Source organism: Sturnira hondurensis, unplaced genomic scaffold (genome assembly GCF_014824575.4).
Source record: "Sturnira hondurensis isolate 20B ecotype Veracruz unplaced genomic scaffold, ASM1482457v3 Scaffold0008723, whole genome shotgun sequence".
In the NCBI taxonomy this organism is placed as follows: Eukaryota; Metazoa; Chordata; class Mammalia; order Chiroptera; family Phyllostomidae; genus Sturnira; species Sturnira hondurensis.
Genome location: NW_028081354.1, coordinates 430,092 through 453,148, shown reverse-complemented (window position 1 = coordinate 453,148; position 23,057 = coordinate 430,092). Strand labels below are relative to the sequence as shown.

Sequence of the window (23,057 nt, the reverse complement as noted above, 5' to 3'; positions counted from 1 at the left end):
GGGACACTAAGGCCCAGGGAAAAGATGCATCAAGGTCTTCTGTGAAGAATTAGAACTCATGTGTCTTGTGACTACTGTGTCACTTCCGTAAGCCACTGCTCCCTAACACAACTTACGACTTCTAACTCTACATCCTTGGTGTGTACATGAGAGAGAGAAGGTCATTGGCAGGGGTGTGTTAAGTGAAGAAAGGCATGAAGGGAAGACTTCTAGTTAGCTGGCTCAGAAGGTCAGAACTTGGAAGGGACGGGAGGGGCACCTGCACCAAGCTCCCATTTTATAGATGGGGAGACTGAGGCATAGAGAGGGGCAGACTCTGGATGGCCATGCTGCCAACAGAAAATGCCAGGGACTGGCTTGGCCCCTCCCGTGCCTTCTCCCCACTTTCTTCACCCTCCTGACTTGCCTTTCCTTTTTTTTGCGGCACCCAGGACAAAATCCTGGGGCAGGAAAGCAGAAAACCTGTTCTGATCTGGATTCCCTCAGCCACTTAGAATGAGACTGTGGGAATGTCACTCTCCCTGTTTGGGCCTCAGTGTTTTCGTCTGCAAATTGGGGGTACGGGAAGGTGTTAAGACTAGATCAGCAGTGCAAACCTTGAGTTGCCCTCTCCTCCTCCCCTGTTAGTAGATTGTAAAATCAGTTTTGTGGGTGGTGGCCAGCATTTCAAAAAGAAAGAAAGAGAGTGGGAAATACTTAAGTGATTCACATGACTTTGTGAGATTCTCATTTTGGTTAAGTGTGTGTGTTTAATGAGTCAGACATAAAATACATTTCTTATTATTGTGGTCATGGCCAAAAAAGTGTGTGTCCAGTGCTGCTCTCCACCCACCTCAGTGGTGTTTTCGAGGCAGGGTGAGGAGCCAGCGGCTTCGGACGTGTGGGGCTGGAGGGGGATTCTGGGGATGGGAAGATCAGGGCAGCCATGGGCGGGCCTCACACACCTCGCAGGGACATGTCTCCCTGGCTTATGAGGAGATAACACATCATGGCGAAGCCTGAACCCATGAGCAGCTGGGAATGAGCAGGCGCTCCACAGGCAGGGCTGAAAAATGGCCTGTCTCTCCAGTGGGAGATGCGGTGAGCAGGGAAACACATGGGCTCTGGTGCCAAGTGCCAGGGCATTTGTTGCCTTTGCTGTTGAGGCTGTGGGTGAGGTGCGGAGGCATGTGTGTGGATAAGATGAGCACCAGGCACAGTATTAGAAGACTGGGGTTTAAGTCCCACCCATTCTCATGCGTTCCTTTCACAAACACTTCTCGAGCACCTTCTGTAAGCCAGGCTCCTTACCAGGGGCTGTTTGTGTCACTGGACCCAGAATAATGACTGTACTGGGAGGGGCAGAGAGGAAAGGGACCCACACTGATGGACCAGCTATCCTGTCCCAGCCACCCTGCTTGTTGCTTGTTGCTTGTGTGTGCATGGTCTGAAGTTGTACAGTATTCTGTGTGTGTGTGTGTGTGTGTGTGTGTATAGAGAATACTATTATTATCACATTTACAGATGAGGGAACAGGCTCAGAGAGATTATGTAACTGGTCCAAGGTCACACAGCCAGTAATGTTAGGACTCAGCATCCCAGGTCTGTTTGATGCCTAAGCTCACACTCTTGACCTCTCTCCCTGTTGCCTGAATGTGAAAGTCCCTGTCGGCGACCTTCTTGTTTCTTTTGGTCTTTGGAACCAACATCAGGGCTGGAAACTTGGTTGGCATCTTGTCTACCCACTTCCACTTGAAAGAAGGGAAAACAGAGGCTTTAAGAGGAGCAAGGAATGCCCAGAGGCCCCCAGAAAATGGAGTCGGGGCAAGTGGGGAAGACTGAAGGTGCCCTTGGTGGAGGAAGATGGCCCCTGGGGTATTGTCACCAAATCCTACAGCCATGGCCAAGCTGGACCCAGCCAGGGCCTGGCCAGGGAATCGAGTCTGGACCCAGGAGCTGTGTTAGTCCTTGGAGGACGCGGAGGCCGATCCCTCCTGTACCCTGCCTCATGTCACGAGCTCGGCTGCCCACAGCAGTGTTTTGGAGACTTGAGGTAGCTCTCTCCTCTCCCTACAACCGCTCACTGGCCTGGGCAGCCTGACTAACCACCTGCATCCCATCCTTTCCAACCCTGCAAATCCCCAGTGCTGAATTCTTGGCTTAGATTCAGCTAAAGGAGCCTGAAGACCTACTGTAAGCTGGGCACCATACTGGGTGTACTTCATGCATCACCTCCCTCAATCCTTATGGTGAGGGCTGTGCTGCTTGAGAATCTGACCTTCTGCTAACTTTCTGGCTCTGTGCCCTTGGAAACCTGATAAAGGCAGACTGTCAGCTGTGATCCTAGGTGAGCTAGCCAGCGTGAACTGACAGGTAATCTGAATCTTGATGGGGAGAAACTTAAATGTTGATGGGAATACCATACTTGGGGTTTTTCTGAGTGTGGTGACCTTGTTATGGCATCTCCTTTGCAGAGACCTAGGAATCCTATGAATTTGTTACAGGAGATCCTGGCTCCTACATGGCAAGGGGCTTCTAAGGCAGGGCAGCCCTCACACCTGTCCCTTTGGGGGTCAGTGGGAAGGTCTAGGGTGTCTGGGTGAATGGTTCTAGGACTGCTTGTAGGCTGTGGTTTCTATGGTATAACCTGAGCAGATCAATGCTAACTTTGGCCTGTGCTAGTCTGGTGAGTCTGAATGTTTAAGAGCTGGTAAAGAGAAGACCCTGTGGGTGTCACAGGGTAACTAAGCTTCAGAGAGGTGAGGTAACTTTATGCCAGGTCACCCAGCTAATTAGACTCCCAACCTTGACCCTCTTCCCTGATCTGCTGGTGGTGGTGGCAGGGGTGGGGGGTAGGGGGAGTGGGGGGAGTGTCGCTTACCTCAGGCCGCACAGGGTCCTCGATGCCCACCACACAGATACAGGTGAGGTCATTCAGAATGTCATTCTCATTATCCCAGTCAGGCTCAGGGCTGCTGGGGAAGTCGCGGAAGGCCACACAGATGGTGCGGAGCCCATCACAGGCCATGGGCTCAATCACCTTCTTCACCATATCATCCCGGTCACGGGGCCGGAAGACCCTGGGCTCACCTGCTGTGTTGAGGATTTTGCAGCATCTGAGGGAGGACAGGATGGAAATGGATAAGGCCCATCCAGGGGCTAAGGATCTTCCCTCTGACTTGCTCGAGCTCACCTTCCCCTCCCCAGGGATGCCCAGCTGGCTGTGATGGGTCATCCAGTGCCCCACCAGTCCATCTGCCATAATGCTTCAGGGCTGGTTCAGGCCCTGTGGGCCCCAGGCAGGAATGAAATCAGGACAAGTCAAAAATAAATCAGTCAGCCTTCTGTAATATCTGCCCCAGTCCACTCGGCAAGAGCAGGTTTACTTTGAACTCTTTTATATTCACAAAATTCACATGAAAAAATCGTTCCACAACTGAGATGGCTTTCGAAGGACATGAAACTTAGGCCAGTGGTTACTGACCCTGTTTGCATACTACAGTGGCACGGGGAAACAACGAATAAATGCACACCTGCGTGCGAGCCCTACCTCAGAAGTTTCCCGTTCAGTTTGTCTGGGCTGAGTCCAGGAAACAACGGTTTCTTAAAGCTCACTGGGGTGATTCCAGCCAGGGTCCAGAACCACTGGACTAGATAAATCCTCTCAAAGTACAAGTGGGGAAACTGAGGGCTAGAGTGGGGGAGTGACTTGCTTAGTTTCCCAGGCTTTTTTCTATCACCTGGAGTCAGAGGAGACTGGCTAACAGTGTGAATCACTACCATCGACCAAGTCTATATCAAGGGAAGTAAACTAAGAGAGATCTAACTGTGATAATGTATAGAACTTCCTACTAAAAGAGAAGGAGGCAGAGGACTCTCTATAGACATTTTAAAGAGAAAATAGTGGCCCCGGAGGTGATCTTGCTGTGGGACAGTGGGCAGGGCCTTCTCTGAGCCTCTGCGTGCCAGAGGCTCCTCTGGCCAGGCTTACAGAGCAGCCCGAGCTGTGTCACTCCGTAGTCCCTGGCTCCCTGCTCCCCTGCCCGCTCACTGTGCCACTTACTTCTTGAGCACGATCTCAGATGCGCCCTTGCTATACATGCGGAAACTCTCGTCGGGCAGCTTGATGACTGTGCTCATGGACTTGCGCACAGAGTTGAATGTGTACACTTTGTATAGCTTCTCCTCTGGCATCTGGTTGCGCACGGGTTCATAGTCCTGCTTCAGGTCCAGCACAAAGCCCAGCAGGCCACACTCAGTCTTGTTGCCCACCTGTCGAGGCAGGGCACCCTCCTTCTCTGGAGGCTGTGAAGAAAGGTGGGAGAGGCTCAGAGGGGGTAGCCTCTGTGGTCTGGGAGGTGGGGGCCAGGCTCTGGCCACCCTCTCTCCTCTCAGCCAGCCCTTTGCCCTCCCCCTGCACCCTCAGCCCTCTGTATCCCAGACACAATCCTGGGCTTGGATGCAAGGAGTTGTGCAAGATCAGCTTTTTAAAAAAATACAAACTATTTCAAACATAAAAATGTGATAGAGAATAAGAAGAGAAACTCTTGTGCATCCACCATCCAGCTTTGTAGAGCCTTGGCATTATGCCATATTTGCTTCAGACTTTTCTTTTTTAAGAAGAAAAACATGACAGAAAATGTTGAATCTCCCTGTGTATCTCTCTCCATCTGCATAATCCACTCCTTGTCCCAGAAAGAACCTCTATCTTAAGTTTTGCAGTAATCATTACCTTGTGAGACTTTTAAAAAAAACAATGGAAATTTATTTTCCCCTAGTTCCAGAGGCCAGAAGTCTGAGATCAAGGTGTCAGCAGGGTTGTTTTTTTCTGAGGCCTCGCTCCTTGGCTTGCAGGTGGCTGTCTTCTCCTTGTCTCCTCACATGCTCTTCCTTCTGTACGTGTCTGTGTCCTAATCTCTTCTTATAAGGACACCAGTCACACTGGACCAGGGCTCACCCTTACAACTCTTTAAAAACACTATCTCCAAATGCCATCATAGTCTGAGGCACTAGAAGTTAGGCCTTCAACATATGAATATGGGGGGACATGATTCAGCTCACAACACTTCCCAACAGGTATTAATCCTGACCAGTACAGAGCAGTCATGGAACATGACCATAAAGCTTTCCTCTGGCCTCTACCCTGCCCTGCCTCACCATCAGTAGCAATGCCACCCCCTACCTCCCTGCTCCCTGGAAGCAACCAGTAGCTCTCTCTTGTTCTGATGCAACTAAGCCAGGCCAGTATTCTTGTAGACTCATGATTCTCCATCCTGGCTGTACCCAGAATCACCAAGGAAATTTACAAATTGCTTAACAAATTTTTTAAGATTACAGTTTACATTCAATATTATTTTGTGTTAGTTTTGGGTGTACAGTATAGTGGTTAGACATTCAAATACTTTATAAAGTGTTCCCCTTGATATTTCCAGTACCCACTGGCACCATATAGTTATTATTGTATTACTGACTATATTTCCTATGCTGTGCTTTACATCCCATGATTATTCTGTAACTACCAAGCTGTACTTCTCAATCCCTTCTCCTTTTTTTACCCAGTCTCCAACCATCTTCCCCTTTGGCAACCATCAGTCTGTTTCTGTATCTATGAGTCTGTTTCTGCTTTGTTTGCTTATATTGTTTTTTAGATTCCACATATAAGTGAACCCATATGGTATCTGTCTTTCTCTGATTGACGTATTTCACTTAGCATAATACCCTCTAGGTCTTTCCATGCTGTCACCAATGGTTAAAATTTTGTTCTTTTTTATGGCCATTTATTATTCATAATTTTTATCTTTTTTATTTTTCTTTAAGAAAACCCTTGAACATTTCTTATAATATTGGTTTAGTGGTGATGAACTCCTTTAGTTTTTCTTGTTTGGGAAGCTCTTTACCTGTCCTTTGATTCTAAATGAAAGCTTTGCTGGGTAGAGTAATCTTGGTTATAGGTCCTTGTTTTTCATTGTGTTGACTATTTCATGCCAGTCCCTTCTGACCTGCAAAGTTGCTGTTGAAAAATCAACTGACAGTCTTATGGGAGCTCCCTTGTAGGTAACTACTGCTTTTCTCTTGCTGTTCTAAGATTCCCTCTTTGTTTTTAACCTTTGGCATTTTAACTATGATGTGTCTTGGTGTGGGCCTTTTTAGGTTCATCTTGTTTGGGACTCTCTGTGCTTCTTGGATTTGTATGTCTATTTCCTTCACCAGGTTAGGGAAGTTTCCATCATTTTTTTCAAATATGTTTTCAATTTCTTGCTCTCTTCCTCCCAGCACCCTGTGTTGCGAATGTTGGTAGCTTGATGTTGCCCCAGAAATTCCTTATACTATCCTCATTTTTTTAGATTCTTTTTTCCTTTTTTGCTGTTCTGATTGGGTATTTTCTGTTTCTTTATATTCCAAATTGCTGATTTGAACCTCTGCTTCACCTACTTTACTGTTGATTCCCTGTAATTTATTCATTTCAGTTAGTGTATTCTTTATTTCTGGCTGTATTATTTTTACAGTTTCCATGTGTTTTTTAAAAAAAGATTTTATTTATTTTTACAGAGAGGGGAAGGGAGAGACAAAGAAAGGGAGAGAAATTTCAATGTGTGGTTGTCCCTTGTGTGCCCCCTACTGGGGACCTGGCTGGAAACCCAGGCATGTGCCCTGACTGGGAATCAAACCATAGACCCTTTGCTTCTCAGTCCAGTGCTCAATCCACTAAGCCACACCAGTTAGGGTTCCATGTCTTTTTTTATGTTGTTAAAGTTCTCACTAAGTTCCTTCAGCATCCTTATAACCATTGTTTTGAACTCTGTATCTGGTAGTTTGCTTGCCTCCATTTTACTTTTTTTTTTTAAATGAAGATTTCTCCTGTTCTTTCACTTGGGATGTTTCTTTATCTCTTTATTTTGGCTGTCTCCTTGTGTTTGTTTTTATGTATTAGGTAGAGCTGCTATGTCTTCTGCATTGGTACAATGGCTGTATGTAGTAGGTGTCCTATAAGGCCTAGTGGCACAGCCTTCCCAGTCACTAGAACTGGGTGCTCTAGATGTGCACTGTACTGTTGCAGTTGAGGCTTGATTGCTATTGGCATGTCACTGGGAGGAACTGACCTCCAGTCTGATCAGATGCGAGGACCAGCTGTGACTACAGTGAGGAGCTGCTGTGCAGGGGCCAACCCTATGGAGTAGGACTTGCTTCACTGGGGATTTGGTGCCTGCAGAGTCTGGCTCTTGAATGTGTTGCTCATGGAGGTGATAGCACTGTAATCCGGTGTGGTATGAAGCTGTTCCTCAGGTGCACAGATTCTGGGGTTTCCTGGGAGGTGCAAGGTCAGCCACTGCCTGTGTCCTGCCTGGTGTCAACACAGCACAGGTACAGGGTGATCTGCAGATGGCTGCTACTTGTGCTGGGCTTGGAGGTTCACAGAGGGGTCAAGGCTGGCTGCTGCTATTGCCAGGTCTGGGGCCAGTTAGCAAGAGATACGGGGTATGCAAAGGTCAGATGCTGTTTGTTTGAGAGATTTTAGGAAAGCCTGAAGCATGAGGCAAGAGAGGCCATTACTATGGAAAAGCCACTGAAAATGGCTTGGGTGGGCCTGAAAGTTGGGTTGAGGCAGTGTCTCAGGGAATCACCAGAGTTGGGCTAACAGTGTTAGCAAGGTTGATGGAGACTCAGATATGGTGCCTGCCTGTGTGGAGAGGTTCAGTGAAAAAATAATGGCCTCTGCCAGCACTTCTGTCTGGGAGAAGGCTGCCCCTCCCTGATGCCAGACAATTCAGTTCCTCCCTGTATGCCCTTGGTGCCTTTCAAGTTGCTACCCCAGTGCTGGATTCCAGAGCAAGTGAGTCTTGAGTAAGTTCATATGTGGGCCCTTTAAGAGGAACACCTGGGACTCCAGAAGTCCTGTCTTCCTCATCCATAATCTCTGCTGGTTTTTACAGACAGCAGTTATGGAGACTTCTCTTCCTAGTACCTGGACCCTGGGCTGGGACCTCTTGCTCCTTAGTGGGAGCCCTCCGTAGTTGAGCTATCCCTCTTGATTTTTAACTGCCACACATGGGTGTAAGACCAGCCTGTCTGAGTCTCTGCCCCTCTTACCAGTCTCAATGTGGCTTTTTCTTTATATCCTTAGTTGTAGGTCTTTTGTTCAGCTAGATTTCAGATGGTTATGAATGATGGTTGTTCTGTGATTGAGGTGTAATTCTGATGTGGTGGTGAGGTTCTGAGTACTGCATTCACCTACACCACCATCTTCATGGGAATCCCTACCTTGTGTGTCCTAACTTTTTATTGTGAGAGAGTTCTAGAATCACATGCAGTAAGAAATAACACAGAGAGATGCCATATACTCTTCATCCAGTTTCTTGAAGTGCTCACCTCCAGTATGACTGTCATATAACATCACAATGGAGACATTAACAATGATAATCAAACTGACCTTATTCAGATTTTAGCAGATTTATATGCATTCATGTGTGGGTACGTGTATGTCTTTAATTCTATGCAATGGCCTCACATGTGAATTCCCATGACCACCACTGTGAAAATACACAACAGTTCATGATGAGGGTCATTGTGCCACCCTTTCATAGCCACAGTCACCTCCCTTCCTTCACCCTCCCTGGGCCCAGTAACCACTAACCTGTTCTCCATCTTTATACTTTTGTCATCCCATGCATGTTATAAAAATGGAATCATACAGTGTGTAAACTTTGAAGACTGGCTTCATTTTACTCAACATAATCACCTCAAGATCCAGGCAAGCTGGTGCATGTGTCAATAGCTTGTTCCTTTTCATTGCTGAGTGGTATTCCATGCTATGGATGCACCAGCTCTTGTGATCTCAACTTAGGTTCAACCAAATGAAATGTGAAATGGTCTTTTTCTTTGTCAAAAGAAAAGAATGGTCAACCATTGGCAATTTGATGTAGTTTAACCTAATGTGTGTGTGTGTGTGTGTGTGTGTGTGTGTAGTGCTGTTTTGTATGTTGAAAGCTTCTTGCTTTACTCTTGCACCAGTACATTTCTGAGAGTCATCTGTGTTTATGTTGCTCATTTTAACTGCTCTCTGAATTCCATTCTGTGAATAAGCCACAATTTACTTCTTCATTCTCTGCTCCCTTCTTTGTCCTCCTCTCCACTCATTTGGCGCATGCTCTTAAGCACTGGCTGAGGGCTGGCCCTCCACTAGGTGCTGGACGGCATGGACATGGCAGCTCGTGCCCAAGACACTCAGTGAATCACTGACAACTTCCCCCCAGCACCTCTCACTTCCTCGGTGGCTGCCTGAACAGGAGCTGCTTCACACCTCTGTTCCTGAGACACTGGTTTCTTCCCCTCCCCTGTCTAGCAGACCCCTCCTTGCCCTTTAAGGACCAGCTGAAATCTCTCTTTAAAAATTGCTTCATGACTCTGTCTTGCCCTGAGTAAGAGTAGTATCCTTTCCCTCTCTGGGTTCTTAGGGCCAGCACAGAGCCCAGTACACAGTGGACACTTACCAATTCTTTGCTGGATGGCTCAATGCAGACCACTCTGTGGGGGGGGGGGTAATAGGTTGACAGGTTACAACAAGACACCTCCTTATGGGTGCTTGTGGGATTAGTAGAAGGCTGTGGAAGTTCCTATTTGCAGATAAACTCACCTCTCTCATGCACCTGCACACACGTGCCTACAACCACTCACACTACTTGCACAAAATTAACATGCAGCCAACTCATGTGGAGGTGGCTTCAGGAGTGGTAAAAGGCACCACAGATAAACCCAAATCCTAGAGAGATTTTGAAGAGGAATAATTATGAATATGTATGAGTTCCTTCTCCCTCTCCATTAGTGGCTTTTCATGGTCTCAGACCAGACTTACATGCAAATCCTCTTCAGCCTCATCTTTAGCCTCCCTCATATAGTTCAAAAGAGCAGCCCAGACAGAAAAGTGGGCCCCAGAAGATGACAAAATGGACTGACTATGCAGGGGACAGGACAGGAACTGGACATGTTGCTTGCGTCTCCTTACCTCCTTACCTTCTAGAGTTAGTGCTTAGGCCTGGGAGCTGATCCAACCCCTGTGGGGTCATGGGCATTGATAACGTGACCATCCTGAGACCTAGGTATTCATAGGAAGGACTAAGCCTTAGATCCTAACCCCTTGTCCTCAGTTCCTCGTTTGTGAAATGGAGAGACTGGAGAAGGTGATCTCCATCTGAGAGAAAAATAACTCTTTGCAACCCATCCCATGAAGTAGATCATGATGAGGGAGGGTAGACAAGGCAGAGCTGCCCGGGTGGAAAGAAGGCTCAGGACACCCCCGATGCTCAGGCCATGCCAGACTATGTCTCCAGCATCACGAGCCCTGGAAGGCTCCCTCTCCCAAGCTCTTTTGTGGGATTTGACTTGAAAGCAAAGGAATCTCTGACACAGCTTCCCATTTCTGATGTTCGGGAACATAAACTCTGAGCACTCCTCTTTGTCTCTATAGTATGCTGTTATGTTGTGCAAATATATGTGTATATTTTATATGTTTAATGTTTTATATACACACACACACACACACACACATATATATATATACATATATATCTTAAACAAATTTTACAATTAACCTTCTAGTGATTTCCAGAGTTTTATGTATTCTTCACAGTAGTACTTTCCCCCATCACTAATGCAAGAAAATAACATAGAGGACGTAAATAAAAATGCCTAATTACTTATTTTCCCAAGACAGCTGAGCAATTATGTCTTCAAAACACCTAGAATTTTATTGCCTTCTGTGAAATTATTTTAATTTTCCTCTAAAAGGATTTCAAACAATCCATGGTTGCAAATGACAGAACTGCCTCAACCATAATTCAACATAACTCAATTGGTTTTCATGAACGTGAACTCCAAAATTGCCTACATGCATTGCTAAGAAGCAGGACCCACTCTTTTTTCTTTTGACTTTTTTAATCTGGACAAACCCAGAGGTTTTGCTATTGCTGTAGACTTTCCAAGAGCCATTTTATCTCCAGGGCTCCAATTCTGTAAGGGAGTTAAGAGGCGGGTATTGTTCTGGTTTTGAAGGACAGGAAGCAGGCACAGGAGGGAAGTGACTCATTCAAGGTCACAGACCTGTGAAGGGATAGGCCTGGGGCTTTCCCCAAGCTCCTGCGCTGGGCTTCCACTCAGGAAGTTGGGAAGCTCCTAACTTCCCTCTAAGAGTGCTGGGGGCAGCCACAGGTGTAACTTTGAGAGGACATATATCCCTATGAATATATCCCTGTTTTGGGATACTGGGGAGTAAATATATCCAAGATCAAGAAATGATGACTTGAAGAACCACAAGTTACAAAAAACAATGACAAGAATGAGATTTAAAAATGCAGCTAGCTTTACCACCTCGCACCCATTAGGATGGCTATTATGAAAAATAAAACAGAAAAGTGTCAGTGAGGATGTGGAGAAACTGTGACCTGGCGCACTGTTGGTGGGAAGGAAAATGGGACAGCAGCTTTGGAAGACAAGATGGTGGTTCCTCAAAAAATTACACATGGAACTATCCTATGACCCAGCAATTCTACTTCTGGGTAATACTCAGAATTGAAAGCAGGACCTTGAAAAGATACTGTACACAGATGTTCATAGCAGCATTATTCACAACAGCCAAAATGGGGGAGCAACCCAAGTGTCCATGACAGAAGAACAGCTAACGAAAGGAAATTCAGACTTACAAAGGAGGGGAGTTCTGACATGGGTTAGAAGATGGATCAACCTGAGGACATTATGCTAAGTGAAATAAGCCAGTCACAAAAGGACAGATACGGTATAACTCCACTTATATGATGTACCCAGGATACAAACAGAATGTAGAAGGATGGTTGCTAGAAGCTGCGGGGAAGGAGAGAGAGGAAGTCAGTGTCTGATGGGCAGAGTGTCAGTTTGGGGAGATGGAAAGTTCTGAGATGGATGGTGGTGATGGGTACAACAATGTGAGTGTACTTAATGCTACCGAACTGTACACTTAAAAATAGTTAAGATGATACATTTTGTGTTGTGTATTTTACCACAATTTTAAAAAACCCCTAAAAAATCCCCCCAAACAACTCAACAACTAGCATGCTAAACTGCAGCAATTACAACATGATGATGTTTCTAAGAGTAGGTTAGAAAACATCCTTCTGCTCATTGGCTGTGCCTGGTGGACAGGCACTGTGGTGAAGCCTCCTGATGCCCGGATGAACCAGGCAGCCTCCACAGCAGCAGTGACCATTTTTTGGATACCAACTCTGCTCACCACTTTATTAAGCTCTTCATGTGCATCATCTGGTTGTGGGAAGCCGGCTGCTATTACTCCCACTTTAAAGTTGTCCACACGGAGGCCCAGAGAGATGAGGTCACCCTGCTAGTGAGTGGGGGAGCTAGGATTTGACCCCAGGTGTTCCCAGCTCTGAGTCCACAGCACTTGCTCTCCCAGCTGCCCTACGTCTTGGCACTAGACTTTGAGACAGCTCATTAACTAGGTAACAGGTTGGTAATGTAGCGTCAAGGGTGGGGGAATGTGTCTGTCTTACTTATCTCTGCCTCCCACTGTAGGGCAACTAATGAATAAATGAATACTTTTGTGTTTGTGTGTGGGGTGCTGCCAACGGGAGGCCAAATGGGATGGGATTTTGTCGGAATTTTTGCCTCCAGAATGGCCATCCAAAGGAGCTTCTCAGGTGCCAGGCCTCCTGAGGAGCATGAGGTGACAGAGCCAGGCTAGTGAGCCACGGAGTCTTCCCCAGAGGATGGAAAGGCAGAGGGTTAGTGTGTGTGTCCAGGACAACAGACAAGACGGGGTAAGACCCCTGGGGGGATATAACTAGAAAGCAAAGTCCCTGGGGACCTTCTCAAGTTCACCAGTACATTATTCATGTGAGTGGTGTGTATATGATATGTGTGTATGTGTGTGCTGTGGTGGTGTGTGTACATGGGGGCGTGTTTGTATATGGTGTAGCAGTGTGTATGTGTGTACATTGGTGTATGTGTGTGGCATACATATGGTATATGTATGTTGTATGTGCTATGTTTATGGGGGTATATTTGTGTGTGGGTGTTTGGTGTGCAGTGAGTGTATGTGATGTGGCACGGTGTGTGTGTATGTGCATGTACATTCATGCATGCATAGTGTGTGTAGTATATTGTATGTGTATGTAGCATGTGGTGTGTATATGGGAGTGTGTTCGTGTGTGGGTGTTTGGCATGTTGTGAGTGTGCGTGATATGGCATGGTGTGTACATTGGTGTGTGTCATGCGTGTAGTATGTTATATATGTATGTACCGTGTGGTGTATATATGGAAATGTGTGTATGGTTATTTGGTGTGTGCATAGTTAGTGTGTGTGTGATGTGGTGCGTGTGAGTGCGTATGTACATTGGTGTATGTGTTTTTAGGGTTTTTAAAAAATTGTGTGTTGTATATGTATGGTGTATATATGGGAGTGTGTTTGTGTGCGGGTGTTTGGTTGTTTGGTGTGTGTGTAGATTGAAGGGGTGGGATATATGGATTAATATTTCTGTTAAAAATTGAAATTCTCCAACTGGGGTTATTTGTTTCAAACTATTCTCCCATAGATGGTGTTTGCAAAACAAAACGAAAGAACAACCCCTCAAACAATTAAAAAATACCCTCCCACAACCCAAAACAGTTCCTAAATTCCACACAAAGGCCCCTGCCATTTTGCACATGAGAACTCCACTTCTACCCCACCATGCAGTCTTAGTCCCCTGCAAAGTCACTTCCAGAGTCCTTCATGTCTTTGGCACCCAGGCTTGACCACAGCCCGTCTCAGAGTGAAGCTTGACCTGGAGAGACTCTGAAGCCCACTCGAATATCCAGTTGAACCTTGGGCTTGGAGCCAGGAGATCTGAGTTCAAGAGCTGTCTCTCTGTTTCCCAGAATCACTACCTCCTCCCTCCTTCTCCTTGGTGCCCTGGTTCTAAGATTATGGGGAACACAGTCAAGCAGATCCTTCCTATCTTTTGGGGGTTGCTGGGGCTCTCTGGGCATGGCTGCTACCTTGTTTTAGGGAGGGGGTATACTGAGGACCTGGTATTTCTAACTAGGTGAAGTTTAGCCTATTTATTCAGGAAAACCATCCTGCCAGGAAAAGTCCTTTTTGCTCCTTCCTTCAGAGCCACTTCAAGGGCTCCAGGGACATTTGTTTTTCTCTTAATAGTTTATGTTTTCAGAAATATGCTTTAACTTTCCAACAGCTTAGCACCATAAGCACCTATCCTCAGTTTAATAATTCAAATGTTATCTGTGGTGCCAACCCACTTTAAAAGAGGTCTCATAAAATATAAAATTCAAGGTCGCTTAGGTGGTTTCGGTATGCAGAATAAACATGGGCAGAAAAGGAGAACATTTTCCTGGGAAAGCATGGTGCCTCAAAAGTCTGAGGAAGGAGCTGTTTCCTTCTAAAGCTCAGCTGTGACTCTGAAGAAGTGGCAAGGCCGAGAAGAGCAGCTGGGAGAAGTCTTGATATTCAGAAAGTTGGAGATGGTGAAGGAAACCTGAGGGTGTGCTAGGAATTCTGAAGCAGGGGGGCAATTTCTGACTAAAAGATGATTCACATAGCTTCCCTTGGAGGGCAAGTTTAGTTGCTAGTGACTAGAAATAAGGCTGGAAAGAAAAAGCCTTCTGCCATCCTCAGGAGGGAGGAATGGGGCATGGGGTTGAGGCTGGCCATCTGCAGGGCCCTCCTGGGCCTCTCCACCCAAGTCTGGAGAGGTTCTGAGCACTTATTAAGGGCTTATCTGCTGCTGTCCAGCTCCCCCAAGCCGTCCTAGCCTCACCTCTCATTATTCCATCCCAGAGAGAGAAATGACCGGGCCACAGAGCACCACATTTCCCGAATAAGCCACACATCTTCAGGTCTCTGGGCCATGTCCCCACCTGAACGCCCTTGCCCCTTGCCTGCGTGGTAAACTCCTCCAGAATTCTCTGGGTCCAAGTCTGCCACTTGGTGGTCAGAAGCCACCCTGGACAGGTTACTTGATGTTTGTGCAGCTCAGTTTTTTTTAGCTGCAGGATGGGGTTTGTAGTATTTGCCTTGATTACCTGGAAGGGGTTTCGAAGGCAAAGCAACACAATAGCTGGCAAAACAAACTACAGAGGGTAAGGCTCAGAAAAAACTATAGAGGTAAAAAGAGTAACAACTGGTATGGACCAAGTGCGTGCTACATGTCAGGCACAGTGTTGAGAGCTCCACACATATTTCTCATCTGATCCTCAGAGCAGCTCTGGAATTGCCTTAAGGCAAAGGCACAGGCAGATGAGTTGGGCACGAACAGGTGGGGCCACGCAGGCTCTGGATCTCACAGACCTGGGTTCAAGTCCTGGCTCAGCCTCTTATCTCCTCTGGGACTCAGGGAATGTCCTTTAACTCCTCTTAGCTTTAGTGTCCTTACCTCTGTATTAATGATGTGATGCTAGTTCACGGGGTTGCCATACAAGGCAATTCAGGAGTCGGCATGCAGCATTGAGCCTGGCTAAGTGAATATTAGTGATTATTAGTGATTATATGCTATGCTCACTTTATGGATTGGAAAACAGAGGCTTGAAAGGTTAAGTAACTTGCTACAGTCACACTCATATGGTGAGAGCTGGAGCCTGGGGTTTAAATCCTGGTCTTTAATAATGGACTTTAGTGCCAAAGCTCTTAACTGTCACTTCCTGGACTAAGAGTCAGAATATCTGGATTCTAACTCCACTAACCCATGGGGTGACTTGGCAATAGTCCCTTCTCATTTCTGGGTCTCAGAGTAAAGTGAGGGGGCTGGACCAGGTGGTCTATAAGGGCTATAAATCCATGTAGATAACACCCATACAACCTAGACAAGCACCAATACTTGTCTTCTGTGCTTTTTTTTTTTTTTAAGAATAAAAGGCACTAACTAATTGGGAGATCTCTGCATCAGTATAGACTAGAGAGCTGAGGGCAGCTTCAGAAGAAGTCAGCTTGGCGGTCTGAAGGTACCGAGGGAGCACTAGTGTTGACCATGGGACTTGGACTAGGGCCAACTCCTACCTTTTTTTGCCACAAGAACAAAAAAGTAGAGGGAGAAATGTCAGTTCTGTCCTGAGCTATTTTTTAAATTCTCACCTGAGGACATTTTTTTTTCAAAGCTTTTAAGCGAGAGAGGAAGGGAGAAAAGAAGGGAGAGGGGAAAAACATTGATGTGAGAGAGAAACATGGATTGGTTGACTCCCATATGCACCCGAACCTGGGATTGTATGTACCTGGACTGGGGCTCAAACCAACAACCTAGGTATGCTCCCTGACCACGAATCAAACCCGCTACCTTTCAGTTATGGGAGGATGCTCCAGTCAACTGAGCCACACTGGCCAGGGCCTGTCCTGAGCTTCTATTAATTCATATTCACTTACCCATGACCTACATATTCATCCATCCATTCACTTATCCTTTTATCCACCCTTCTATCCCACCCAGCCACATGTACTCATCCCATCCATCCATCCATCCATCCTCTACCTATCTAACCATCATCCATCCGTCCATCTCCCTCTCTTTCTGTACTCATTCTTAATCACATTGATCACACACACACACACACACACATTTTTCACCAATCAATTAACTTACCTACCCAACCATTATTTCCTATGAGCCTAAACCAGGGGCAACAGAGATGACTCAGCTGTGTCTCTCACTCTCAAAGAGCCCACTGCCTGCATCAGACAAGAAGACACAGAAGAATTGGTGTCCTCATGGAGGGGGAAATACAGCCATACCCATCGTCCTTTTTTTCCAGGCCAGGCCCATTTACCTTCCAAAGATGAGGGGTCATATGGGAGGACCCAGCATGCCCTTCCTGCTCTGTCTCCTCTTGCATGGTTTAGGACGTACTACAATCCAGATTTCCCAGCCTGGTTAGGAGGAGGCTGGACTTCTGTCCTGGACTGAGCAGCCCTCTGGGCCTACAATGGCAGTCCCCACGGGTCTCTTTGCCCCAAGTGGCTGGCAGGCTCTGGCTGTGAATCTGACTCTCTGGACCCCAGGTCTTCCTTTCCAAGACCAACACAGGCCAAAGATGCCACAGGATTGGTTTCAATGACCAAGACACTGTATTGACAGCTGTCTTTAGAGTAACTGTAAGTTGGCTCTGCCATTAATTGGGTGGGAGACTTTGGGCAAGACTCTTCCCCTCTGCAGCCCTGGTGTCTCTGCTGTCTATTTATTTGTTGGCCAGCCACTGCATTGCTACAGATGGAATCATCTTAAATGGAAGATTTTTATTGCCAAATAAAGACAATACTAATCATAGCACATGCTGAATATGTGCCTAGCGTTGTGCTAAGCATGCTCCACTTAATAACTCACTTCATCCTCACAGTAATCCTTTCATTTTCCCTGGGAAACTGAGGCTTAGTGAGGTTAAATAATTTGTTTATATTTACACATCTAGTGAGAGATTTGAATCCAGGCCTTCTCCAGACGACGAGCTTTAACCACCACCCAGTCATACCTGCTGTCCCTTTCACACTGATGGCCATCAGCTCCCAGCAAGGAGAGCCATGTGGTTAGGGTTCTTTTAGGAAAAATCCAGAAATAGAGGCACAGGGGCCTTAGGCATGTGTCCAGTGTTCAGGACACAGAAGGGGACAATAGTACCTAAGAAATGACGTGGTCTGATTATAAACCAAGTCTCCTAGTTCCCAGGTCCCCATCCTCTTTCCTGTGTCATCAGCTACACCTTCTCTGCAGGTGTAGCTGACTGACTGATCCCTATCCTTTCAGCTGCCTAGACACAGTTCAGTCAATCAACATCTGGAAATGAGATTTTAGCTTTGCTGCCAGTGCTATGAAACACTGCCTAATGGAGAGTTATCACTGTGATGATGTTGCTGCAGCCCTCCTGGGGATCCCAAACTCTTCACCATAACTGCCTAACGTCTACCTCAATCCAAGCCCACTCTCCAGGGCTCTGCCCACGTGGCCACCCCTTCACCCAAAGCCTGCCCTGAGACTCAACCTGCTCCCCTCTCTGCCATATCTGAAGGGTGAGATCATTAACAGCATCTCAGTTATTTTAGAAAGGCCTGGGGAACAGAATAAAGCACTGCTCACCTCCCTTGCACCCCAAATTGGGGATGGGGTGGGGGTGCAGGGGAAAGACAAAACGCGTCATCATTTCTGGCATCACCCCCAGGGTTCTCTATCATTGCATGCGATCTCTCGACCTACTTTCTCCTTTTGTCAGTTCTGCCTCCCTCAGCCTGCAGCTCTGGGGGGATGCATAAGAGAGGGTGCAGTTCTTGCAGCCCCAGTGTAGGGAGGCAGGAGCCACCTCCCTTCCTCCTTGCACCAGCCCTCTGCTGACTCACATTCTCCTCCCCATTTCAATAAAGCTGTTGGCAGCTCCTACAACCCAACCGATCATGATGGTTTGAGCTGGCTCAGGGCAGAAGGGAGAGGGCAGAGCTAAGGCATATTTGGAGAGCCAGCAAAAATGCTCAGCTGTTCACCCATACGCTCACACTGCAGAAATGCACTCCATCTGGGTGCCGGCGACCTCTAGATGGACAATTCTGTTTCTCTTCATCCAAATGCTCAAATGCCGTTTAATTACAAAAAGGCAACCTGTGTTTCTAAACTAAGTAGGGATTACACCATGATGAGTCTAGGCAGCTCAGCTGACACAGGGGTGTGAGAATTTTTCAAGTCGAAGCTAGTAATACCACTCCTATTACTAACAACAGTAGTGTCATTGGTGGTAGATTGTGAAAATGGCCATGATTAGTCTCCTCTCTGAATCTATGCCTTTTGCAAGGTGAATTTGCAGTTCTTCCATTAAGAGATGGAATCTGTTTCTCCACTCTTTGAATGAAGGCAGGTAGGTCTCTTGACTTGCATTAGCTAACTGAATGCAGCAAAAACGGTGTGGACAAGCCCAGTGGTAAAAGACAACAGGCCCCAAATAGAATCATTGGTATTAAGCCCACATCACCGAACTGAGACTTAATATTAACCTAACTTCAGGACTTCCGCCAAGATGGAGGCATAGGTGGAAACACTGTGCCTTCTCCCACAACCAAGTTTGAATACAACAAAGTTTTGGAGAAACAAAGACACAGGCAAACGACAGAAAATTGAATTATACGGAAGTCCGACTACATCTAACCGTTCAACGGGGACGGTAAGAGGGGAGGAGCCAGCAGCAGAGCAGGGTTGGACATGACAGGTCCCCCCGACCTAGGCGCGCAGGCAGCCCGGAACCAGTTGGGGTGCAGGGCAGACTGACCGCGATCGCACATTCGTGCACAGTGAGACAGACCATGCAGGCCCCAGGGGGCGAGGGCTGACGGCAGTGGCACACTCGCGTGCAGTGGGACGAAACGCGTGGGCCCGGTCACGGCAGCAGCTGCGGCACCAGTGAGGGCCACGGCGGCAGGCGGCAGACGGGACGCCATAGTCCCTCTTTGACCCTGCCCCCACATACAACGTCACAACCCAGCGACTTAGTTGCCCTACTCTGGTGAACACCTGGGGCTCCGATCCTGCTACGTAACAGGCACGAACAGCCCAAAAGATGGCGCAAGAACTCAAAGTCCCAGAGCCAATAACTCTAAGCAACCAAGAAATTGCCAGCCTCTCAGAAGCACAATTCAAGACACTGTTTCTCAGGATGCTCACAGAACTGGTTGATTATAGTCACAAATTAGAGGAACATATGAAGGCTAAACTAATTGAAATGAAGGGAGATGTCCAGGAAACCAACAGCGATGGAAAGGAAACTGGGACTCAAATCAATGGAATGGACCAGAAGGAAGAATGAAACATCCCACCAGAAAGGAATGAAGAAATGAGAATTCAAAAAAACGAGGAGAGGCTTAGGAACCTCCAGGACATCTTTAAACGTTCCAACATCTGGATTATAGGGGTACCAGAAGGGGAAAGAAACAGCCACGAGTGGAAAACTTATTTGAACAAATAATAAAGGAGAATTTCCCCAGGCAGGCAAAGGAAATAGACTTCCAGGAAATCCAGGAAGCTCAGAGAGTCCCAAAGAAGTTGGACCCAAGAAGGAACACACCAAGGCACATCATAATTACATTAGCCAAGACTAAAATGAAGGAGAGAATCCTAGAAGCAGCAAGAGATAAGGGGACAGTCACCTACAAAGGAGTACCCATCAGACTGTCAGCGGATTTCTCAAAAGAGACCTTACAGGCAAGAAGGGGCTGGAAAGAAGTATTCCAAGTCATGAAATCCAAAGACCTACAGCCAAGATTGCTTTCTCCAGCAAAACTTTCATTTAGAATGGAAGGACAGATAAAGTGCTTCTCAGATAAGGTCAAGTTCAAGGAGTTCATCATCACCAAGCCCTTATTATATGAAATGTTCAAGGGACTTATATAAGAAAAAGAAGATGAAAAATATTAACAGTGAAAGGACAGCAAACTCACAGTTATTAACGACCACACCTAAAACAAAAGCAAACCAAGAGGACAGCTAGATCAGGAGTGGAACCATAGAAATGAAGAACACATGGAGGGTTAGCAACAGGGGGGTGGGAGGAGGAGAAGGGGGGAGAAGGCACAGAAAATAGCATAGACAGTAGGTAGAAAATATATGGGGGGGGCGAGAATAGTGGGGGAAATATAGAATCTAAAGAACTTGAGACACGTGGTTATAAACTAAGGGGGCGAGAATGGTGGGGGAGGGAGTGTGCGGGTGGAGGGGAATGAAGGGGGGGATAGAACAACTGTAATGGTATAATCAATAAAATATATTTAAAAAATTAAAACAAAACAAAACAAAAAAACCCCCTAACTTCAGTTTCAGTCTCTCCCAGGAATTTAATCTTAACCAGTCAGTCTGGAATTTTTTGGTGAGTACTAGCAGGGAATCCACCTGATAGCCCCCTCCTGTCCCCCACAGGGAGGTTACCTAAGCCTGGAACAATCCACTCTTTCCCCTCCTTTGCCTGTGAAAGCCTTCCTTTTGTACAGCTCCTCAGAGCTCCTAGATGGGATGCTGACTCATGAATCACCCAGTAAAGCCAATAAGATTTTTAAATTTGACTCAGTTGAATTTTTGTTATTTAACAAATTTGGGAGCAGCAATGGGATCCAAAGCGAACTTCTGATAGCATCCTGGAACAAAGAGACACACAGGTGTGGTACCCCGCAAACCCTTTGTCATTGTCTTTCTTGCCACTTCTGAACCTAAGTTCTCAGTTCTGAGCTCTGCTTTCTTTGCGTTGAGCTACTGATCTGATTGGTAACCCAGCAGAATGTCCCTTTTAGGTATTATTTTGCCTTTGAGAGACCCAAGGGGTCTGCTGAAAAGATATGGAATCCTTAAAGTCTAAAGATTTAAGCGCACTGCCTTCTAGCACACCTGCTTATTTCATAACTAAAAACTATTTATCCTGGAAGCTATAAATATCTACAAAAAAGGCAAAATCTTACTAAACTTGTTTTGTGTTCTCAGAGGTTGGCTTGGTACCTCTCAGGTTGGAGATCCCAAAATACAGCCAGACAGAAATGTGGATTGTACTCCATTTGTGGCTAGGCTCCAACCAAACTGTGAGCCCTCAGAGGTATTACGATGCCATTAGAGGGAATGTCCCGATGACATAAGGTCCCATAAGAAGCACACTTGAAAATAAAAGTTCCCAAACAGAACCCGGTATGTACTTTAAGTGGCATGCAGAAATTTCCAAAAGGCTCCAGAATTTCAAAATAGCTTCATTGCGTTTCACTGCAAAAAGCTAATGAAAAAATTAAAGAGACAGGAGGTACTTAAAACAAAATCCTATAAAATGGATGCAACTCTTACCGCTCTCCTCTATCCTCTTTTATTTGAGTACTTATTCTGGTAATCTTGTCTGAATTGCCTTTCCACTCTGAAAAAACTACAAGACTATAAACAAAACTCTGCCAAGTTAATGGCCTTGCAGATACCTCCTGTAGGGACCCCTCCCAGAGTTGAGGACACTGAGAAATTCTCTGGTAAACTGCTACATTATTACCCAAAATAGCCAAGGGGAAACAAAAATTAAAATTAATTGAAAAAACGTTTCAAAATACTGATAAATCAGTATTGGAGCTGTACTCCCTACTTTAAAACCCACTCAGAACTTGTAGGTGGGAACCTGGAAAAACTGGCAGAAGCCATCTGAGGGTGAAAATTCTTACTGGGGTCAGCTCTCCCAGATCTCTTGTAGTATCCAGTGGAGAGTAAAATAAAGTTTCTTTCACATTCTCTTTGGGTATGCCTCTTGAGTCCAAGGGGCTGTTCAATAATGCCAAAAATATTCACTTTTCTTCCTGACTAAAAACTACAAAGTAGCTCTGTGGTTAGAATCTGGCCAAAGGGCAGAGCCTGTTAGAAAAATGTTTAGGCTTTCTTCCCTAAGCTAAAATAAAAACTACGTACCCAGAGGGGATAAAAAATCTTTTAGCCCTGGCAGAGTAGCTCAGTTGTTTAGAACATCATCCTGATACGCCAAGGTTGTGGGTTTGAACCCCCCCCCCCCCCCCCGTCAGGGCACATACAGGAAACAATCAATGAATACATAAATAAGCAGAACAACAAATTGATGGTCAATTTGTTAAGTCAATACATTTAAAAAAATATTAAGAATACCTTTTAAAGCCCTTGTAAAAGGATTTGTAGGTAGATCAATCTATGATGTCATTTGAGTTGCAAACCAATTTCCTTGAGGAACTGAGAGCACCTGTCCTAGTCTCACACATCTCTGCAAAACCAGCTCTAGAGACAGTTCACAACCCACCCATTTCTTTTAGCCATCTCCCCGCCCCACCCTCCCCCGCAAAGTCATCTCAAAAGGTTTGTAAAATTAGCCTTGGGAAACCAAAGTCCTTGGAGGAATTTGCATTCCTTCCCTGTGCCTTTGAGATAAAATGTTCTACGGACTTCAGACTTCAGTTCTACAGACTACAAGAGCTTATTCTTATCAGAAGGAAAACGAGAAAGGGGGAAAGGTCATTTGAAATTTAGGCAAATGGAAAAATCATATGCCTTCTCCACAAATATTAGTAGGAACAAGTTTAGCCATTTGAGCAGATAACCTTAACTTAT

The 23,057-nt window shown here is 46.1% G+C and overlaps 1 protein-coding gene across 10 annotated transcripts in view; it reads right to left on the bottom strand.

Annotated features, from left to right (window-relative positions):
- The window catches only part of ATP2B2 (ATPase plasma membrane Ca2+ transporting 2), a 467,640-nt gene that overhangs the window by 30,017 nt on the left and 414,566 nt on the right, over window positions 1–23,057 (bottom strand). For all 10 annotated transcript variants that reach the window (XM_037055587.1, XM_037055588.1, XM_037055596.1 and 7 more), the window contains 2 exons: window positions 4,043–4,284; window positions 2,861–3,095 (listed from right to left, as the gene is read on the bottom strand). In XM_037055587.1, coding sequence (XP_036911482.1) covers window positions 2,861–3,095; window positions 4,043–4,284 — 477 coding nt within the window. The remainder of the gene's footprint in view (window positions 1–2,860; window positions 3,096–4,042; window positions 4,285–23,057) is intronic.